This window comes from Myotis brandtii, unplaced genomic scaffold (genome assembly GCF_000412655.1).
Source record: "Myotis brandtii unplaced genomic scaffold, ASM41265v1 scaffold698, whole genome shotgun sequence".
NCBI classification, from domain to species: Eukaryota; Metazoa; Chordata; class Mammalia; order Chiroptera; family Vespertilionidae; genus Myotis; species Myotis brandtii.
This window is the reverse complement of record NW_005370731.1, coordinates 1,375,345-1,381,991: the sequence shown is the minus strand read 5'-3', so window position 1 is coordinate 1,381,991 and position 6,647 is coordinate 1,375,345. Positions and strand designations below refer to the sequence as shown.

General features: G+C 54.1%; 1 protein-coding gene across 1 annotated transcript in view; it reads right to left on the bottom strand.

The window, feature by feature from the left end:
• Window positions 1–6,647, bottom strand: part of TRIM72 (tripartite motif containing 72, E3 ubiquitin protein ligase) — a 16,321-nt gene that overhangs the window by 1,097 nt on the left and 8,577 nt on the right. The window contains exons 9-10 of the mRNA XM_014529791.1: window positions 298–412; window positions 4–233 (exon numbers count right to left, since the gene is read on the bottom strand). Coding sequence (XP_014385277.1) covers window positions 4–233; window positions 298–412 — 345 coding nt within the window. The remainder of the gene's footprint in view (window positions 1–3; window positions 234–297; window positions 413–6,647) is intronic.

The following is a 6,647-nucleotide window of genomic DNA, read 5'->3' as shown; positions in this document are numbered from 1 at the left end:
AACCTTGGCCTTCTCAGGGGCCCCAAGCGCCCTGTCCCACTGCTCCTTGAGGAGGTGGCTATAGTCGCAGGCAGCAGGGCGCCTGCTTCTGGGACCGGTCAAGATCGTCACCTCCAGGTCACCGTTGGCACTGCCAAGATGCACACCTTGTCCAGTGCAGGCCAGGCGGTCGCTGAGGTTCTGCATGGTGGCTTCCCGTTGCCCACCAGCAGCCGGCCGCCCGGCCACGGCACCTGCATAGCCGCCGCGTAACCCCCACAGGAGAATGAGGACACGGAGCAGGCAGAGGACACCCACACGCCTCGGCCTCCCGGGCCTCTCGGGCCTCGCGGGTGCTGGGTGCCTCCCGCCCAGAAGCGCACAGTGCCCCCGCGCCATAGCTTAGGAAGTCATAGACAGAGGGCGCGGGACACTGGTCAGAGGAGCTGTGGTCGTCAGGGGTGCAATAAAATTATGTTGTTAATATATACACCAACATGGCTCAAAATTCAAAAAGAATAACAATGCACACGGGGAACAGTTTCCCTCCCTGTCCTGCCCAACCTCCGGAACCACAACACCAGTCTCTCCAGATCACCCAGGGAGGTCCAATGTGCGCATGCGTTTCCTCTAATACATGAACTTTAAAAGTTAATGTCATCTCAAAACCGCACATAAAAATCAGCATCACTCGCTTATGAATCGAAAGTAATGGTCAAAGTAAACATAATGAGTACAAAGGAAAATGAAATTCCTGGAGACTTTGCATTTTAACGGGCGGAGCCTGAGAGGAGTCCCGCGGAGACTGTCTTCGGGCTGAGTCAGCGGCGAGGGCAGGACTGGGAAGGGACAGCGTTCCCACGTGAGTCACGGCTGCACGCCCAGGCTCTGCCCGCACAACAGCTCACAGTTGGCAGAACATCCCTGCCTGGCCTGGCCCTGGGAAACTCGCTCCTTGGTAGAATCAGCGTTGCCAGTTCCTACCTGTGTTCCCTTCTCTGAGCATCACCACCCTCGCTGGTTTTTAAGAGAAAACAGCTCTCAGAGTCCCCGCCTAAGAGTGCAGGCCACCAGGCGTCTCTCGCTGAGTCCTCGTTCCTCCACCTGGTGGACATTCAGAGCAACTCACTCCCAAAAAAACGGGGACACGGCAGAGAAATATAAAGAAAAGCTAAGTCTCCAGGAATCCCCTGGGTGGCATGTTTTGAAATTTCTTTTGCTTTTTTTCAGGGGAGTTTTTTCTCATAATTGCAACCATGATGGATTTATAGTCTCATATAAGGCTTTGTGGTTTCTCACTTATTTCATGAGTATGTCCCATTTCATTAAAAAACTCTTTGACATTATATCTCACACTATTTGGTTCACAAAGTTTCTCGATGGTTTAAAGGAAAAGGCAGCATGTGTACACGGTGGCAACTGTTTCTACCCCTTCGGCCAGGCCCTGGGCAACTGACCAGGGGCTGCTGCCTGACTCGCAAGGCCCTTCCAGGAACTCCCAGCTCTGCCAACCTCCTCAGCCTCTACTCTCAGGAAAAAGCCAGAAACACGGTAGCAGCAACTCAGATGTCTATGACGACCTTCCATTTTACTAGTACAGCATTCCCTCTGAGGATCTCAGATTCCCTGTCCCAGCCCCCGTGGCAAATGACTCCGAATTCTCTTAAGATGGGGACAATATGTGATAGAAATGCTGCCCCACATTCTCTTTTGCTATATACTTTCATTGGTTTTTTAGAGAGAGAGGAAGGGAGAGGGAGAAAGAGAAGCATAATGTGAGAGCAGACCATCCATCAGCTGCCTCCTGCACGCCCCCTACTGGGGATCGAGCCTGCAAGCTGGGCATGTGCCCTGGCCAGGAATCTACCGGTAACCTTTCGGTGCACAGGACGACGCATATATGCATAACCCATGGACACAGACAGTAGTGTGGTGAAGGCGGAGGGGGTGGGTGGTATAGGGCAGAGGGGGGTCAATGGAGAAAAAGGGGGGCATCTGTAATACTTTCAACATAGAGATAAAATTTTTAAAAGAAAGATATTGTGATAGACCCCCAGCTGAGACAGTCGCCTACCTTGGCAAAGGGTCCCAGCAGTAGCGTAACTACTACCGCAGGAGTGTAACTCCAGGAGCGGAGGTGGGAGAGGGGGGAGGGCAGGGCAGGAGCTGAGACAGTCAGCCTGCCAGTGTCGGCTTTCATCATCTCTGAAGAGCCCACAGCACCGGCCATGGCAGCAGGAGTGTTTGGGGCCATCATGACAGAAGTCCAGCTTATAACCACACCAACCATGTGTCCTCTCTTTTCTCTAAGTCACCCGAACCTGAAGGAGCCAGCAGAGCAGGGCGGGGAGGGTTTGGGGGAAGGAGTGGGGTTGAAAGGAGAGTGAAAGACCAGATCCCCTTCCACTTGGGGTCGCTTTAAATTGGCGGTGCTGTTGAAGGTTTGAATTTTGCTGGACTGGACACTCTCATGCCTGAAAATGAGACTGTTCTTCAAGCTGGGATGACCTAAAAGCTGTGGGATCCTCCAGAGTCCAGAGCATGGCTGGACCACTGATAAATGATACTTTCCTGATGTAACCCTTCAAGCCCACCACTTTGAAGTTTTAAGCACTTTGTGTCCAGGAGACTGTTCTTCAAGCTGGGATGACCTAAAAGCTGTGTGATCCTCCAGAGTCCAGAGCATGGCTGAACCACTGATAAACGATACTTTCCTGATGTAACCCTTCAAGCCCACCACTTACTTCTTCCTCAAGTCCACCATTTAATGGTAATGCCATCGACATTTTAAAGGCACACATGCTAGGACACAGACTCTCCCCACACAGTATCCACCGAAGAGAGACCTTCGCACATGTACACATAGAGGTTTCCTCAAGTCCACCATTTAATGGTAATGCCATCGACACAGACTCTCCCCACACAGTATCCACCAAAGAGAGACCTTCACACATGTACACATAGAGGCGTGTGCAAGGATGCTCATTTCAGCAATGTTTGCAGTAACAAAAATAAGAAGCAAACAGCAATTAATCAGAGCATGATTAAGTAAGCAACGGCACAGCCGTACAGTGGAATACTACACGGGAATTAAAAAGGAGATTCGCGTAGAACATGACATCATTTATAGAGAAAGAAAAACACAGTCGCATCTACTTTCTGTGGGACATAAACATGTACAGGAAGTCCTGGAAAACCACTCACCAAACTGGCAACCGGGGAGATCAGAACTTGGGATTGGGGAGCATGATCAGAGGACTGTCCCCTTATCCATAAGATATTAAGCATAGCCATGCATTATGTATGTTTTAATTTTAAAAATAATTTTAAGAACTTACGTACCTAAGGGTCTGGAAGTCTAGATCCAACAGCCAGCACCACCAATGCAAAACTTTATGGATTGCCCGGCTGGTGTGGCTCAGTGGTTGAGTGTCGACCTATGAACCAAGAGGTCATCATTTCCACTCCCGGTCAGAGCACATGCCCCAGTTGCAGGCTTGATCCCCAGGGGGTGGGGGCGGGGTGGGGGTCGTGCAGGAGGCAGCCGGTCGATGTCTCTCTCTCTCTCATCACTGTTTCTATCTCTACCCCTCTCCTATCCTCTCTCTAAAATCAATAAAAACATATTTTTTAAACTTTATGGATATTTCTTATTTAATCTTAAAAATCCATGCAAATTCTATACTCCATAATATGTTTGTTTTGATATGATCATATTTTCGATGTTTACTTATTGGTTAAATTAGGCAGCTTTCCTGCCGCCACCGTCACCGAGGAGAGGCAGTCTGGCGTAGTTGGTTCTCCAAGAGGCACCATGACGCGGACCCGGGTCCTCAGCTTGCACCACCATTGTTCCCTGGGGACACGAACCCAGGGGAAGAGGCAAGCCAGCCTAGGCGGGTGTTAGGGGCTTGGAGGCCTGGTGCTGTGAGGATGAGATAAATGAGCATATGAGGTCACTGACACATAACAAGCTCTCAATGTCTTCGCCCTTTAGCACGGCCCTGGCAGGTGCCCGTTTGCTCTTGTCCACCGGAAGTCAGGGCCCCCCTCCCACACCACCCTCTCAGCGGCCAGTTCTCTGGGATCCCAGTCTCCACAAGGGGGCAGTACTGAGTGCTGGAGGGACCCACTTCTCCGTTCCCATTTCACCTTCCCACTTTCCCAGGGAGGTTCTGGCTGGGCCACGCAGCCGCCGTCCAACAAGGAACACTCCGATTAGGCAGTTTTCCGCAAACTGGCCCTCATGACTGCCTCCGGCTCAGGGACCTCATTTCTCACAGGTCATCTCTCACTCAGCCAGCCCTGGGCAAGGTCACAGGTCGTTTCCCTCCATGCACACAGCTCGAGCCAGAGTAACTTCATGGTGGCTGTGAAAAGGAAGTTTCCTCCATAACTCCAACGACAAGGAGCAAATGAGTGAGGGCGCAGCTGAGGAGCTGTGAACCCCACGCCTGTGTCTGCTCAGCCAGCCCCGGAGCAGGCAGGGACACACGCTTCTGGCCGGGCGGCTCTGGGGAGGAGTCCCCACAGCAGTCAGTTCCACCCCAGCCTCCCTCCTGCCTTCACTCGGGGTCGGACTGGCATCCAAGCTGTGGGCTCCATCTCTCCCCAGCCGTCTCCCCTTGCCAATCTTTGCACATGTAATCCCCCCTTGGCGTCTGCTTCTCAGGGTCCCCATTTCCTCAGAAAGGGGCTGTGGGCTCTTGGGCCCCCCCAGCCTTCCCCCGACGCCCATGACAGGGGCTCAGTGCCGAGGGTGCACAGTGTAAGGAGGTGCCGGGGTTAAGGGAGGGTGAGAAATGGTGCTGCTCCCCCAGAGAACTGAAGGGCGGATGGGAGGGCAGGGCCTCTGCGTGTGGGGGCAGGAGGGTGGCACAGGCCAGGCTGGAGAAGGGCAGGGCCCCTCGGATGCCGAGCCAAAGACCGGACTTTCTCCTCTCAGCAACAAGGAGTTGCTGAAAGTTTTGAGCCACTGACTCACATGACCTCATTTGTGTTTTCAGGAAGATTTGCCGGGTGGAGACTGAAGGCTGGGAGGGCAATAAGGAGGTTACTGCCCAAACCAGGTCACTTGTCTCTTCACAGAGACTTCACGCGGAAGGAGTCAGAGTGCAATCACTTTTATTAGTGCTGCTGGATTTTACAACCAAATAGCCCATTTACTGTACTGTTTTATTTTCTAGCGTGAAAGAGGCCTTCCGTGAATCCTCTCTCCTGCATCCCGGAGCCAGGCCCCAGCAGGCTTCCCTGAGGGACACAGCCAGGGGTGCCCACCCAGCCAGACCCTGAGGCCTTTCTTACCCCACCCACAACCTTCCTTTGGCCCCATCTCTTAGTTCCATCACCCCAGGAAGTCCCCACTTTGGCACCAGTTGCCAGGGGTCCCCAGGCCTGTCACACATCAACAGGCGATGGTCCCAGGCCAGCATCTCCCCTAGGGTAGGAAGGGCAGCAGCCTCCAGGCCCACCTGCGAGTCCCCAAAGGCCCCTCCGCCTCAGGGGTTACTCCAAAGCCCAGAAAGTGGGTCTTGGAGCTAAAACCGAGGAAGGTGTGAACCAGCAGGTAAGTGTGGGGCCAGCTCAGAGGGGTGGGGCCTTCTAATCTCCACCAGCAGCGGGGCCCGGGGGGTGGGGCGCATCAGGCTCTTCTCTCGGGTGGCAACTGGGGGGTTTCCTCCAAGGCCCCGACACTCCCTGAGCACATTCCAGAGGGAACGGCAAGCAAGGTGGGGCGGGTTTGTTCAGCTGGCACGGGCTCTGGTGGTTTTTAAACGGCTGTTGAATGGAGGAATGTGTTTGGGACGTTCTAGACCTGGTGGCTGATAGGATCTGAGCGTTGGCTCTGAGGTGGACGCTGACTGAACAGACGTGTGCCCAGGCGCTTCTCCAGGGGTCAGCACCACCTGGGAACCTGTTAGAAAGGCACGTTTGGGACCCGCCTGGAAGGGGGCAGCAGTAGAATGGGGGAACCAGCTAGAATTGTGAGAAATATGAATCCTGCTCTGTTAACCGTGATGCTTTGTCTGATTAGAGAAGGCACTGCCACCCTGGCTGGAGCTGCCCTGGAGGTGCAGCCTTCCTCCCCGTTTGGAGCTGCCTGTCATCATGGGAAGATGAACAAGTTGCTGCAGAAACCAGAGTCCCAGCCCTTTGAAGCCCCGGCCCTTTTGCTACCCACAGGCCTTTGCCGACCTCCAGCCTGCTCACCTGTTCACTGCCCACAGGCACCTCCTTTGGCTGTTTCCCCTGGAACCCCAGCCCCTGCATGTCACTCAGCCCTGGGAAGACCCTAGTCCTTCTGCAGATCTGTCAGCTGCCCTTCTGCCTGCTTTCCTTTGTGCTTTTGCTATATAAGCAGCCGGCTTATGGAGGGTGCAGAGCAGATTTCTGTGGCTGACCTGCTGCTCTCCCAGCTGCCGGCAGGACTGGAACAAACGCTCACGTATGATTCAACCCTGTCTCTGCTTCATAGTGACAAGCAGCAGGACCCACTGTTTGTCCGGTTACACGCCCACACCTACTGAGCCACACTCAGCCGCCTGTGCTCCCACAGCCACTGCTGCGGCTCTGAAAGGGTGGGTTTGACCTGCTCCAGATGGAGACACTGAGCAGCCGGTGAGTCTGCCTGCGCCCCGTCTGGAGGAGGGACGGGGAGCTGCAGCCCC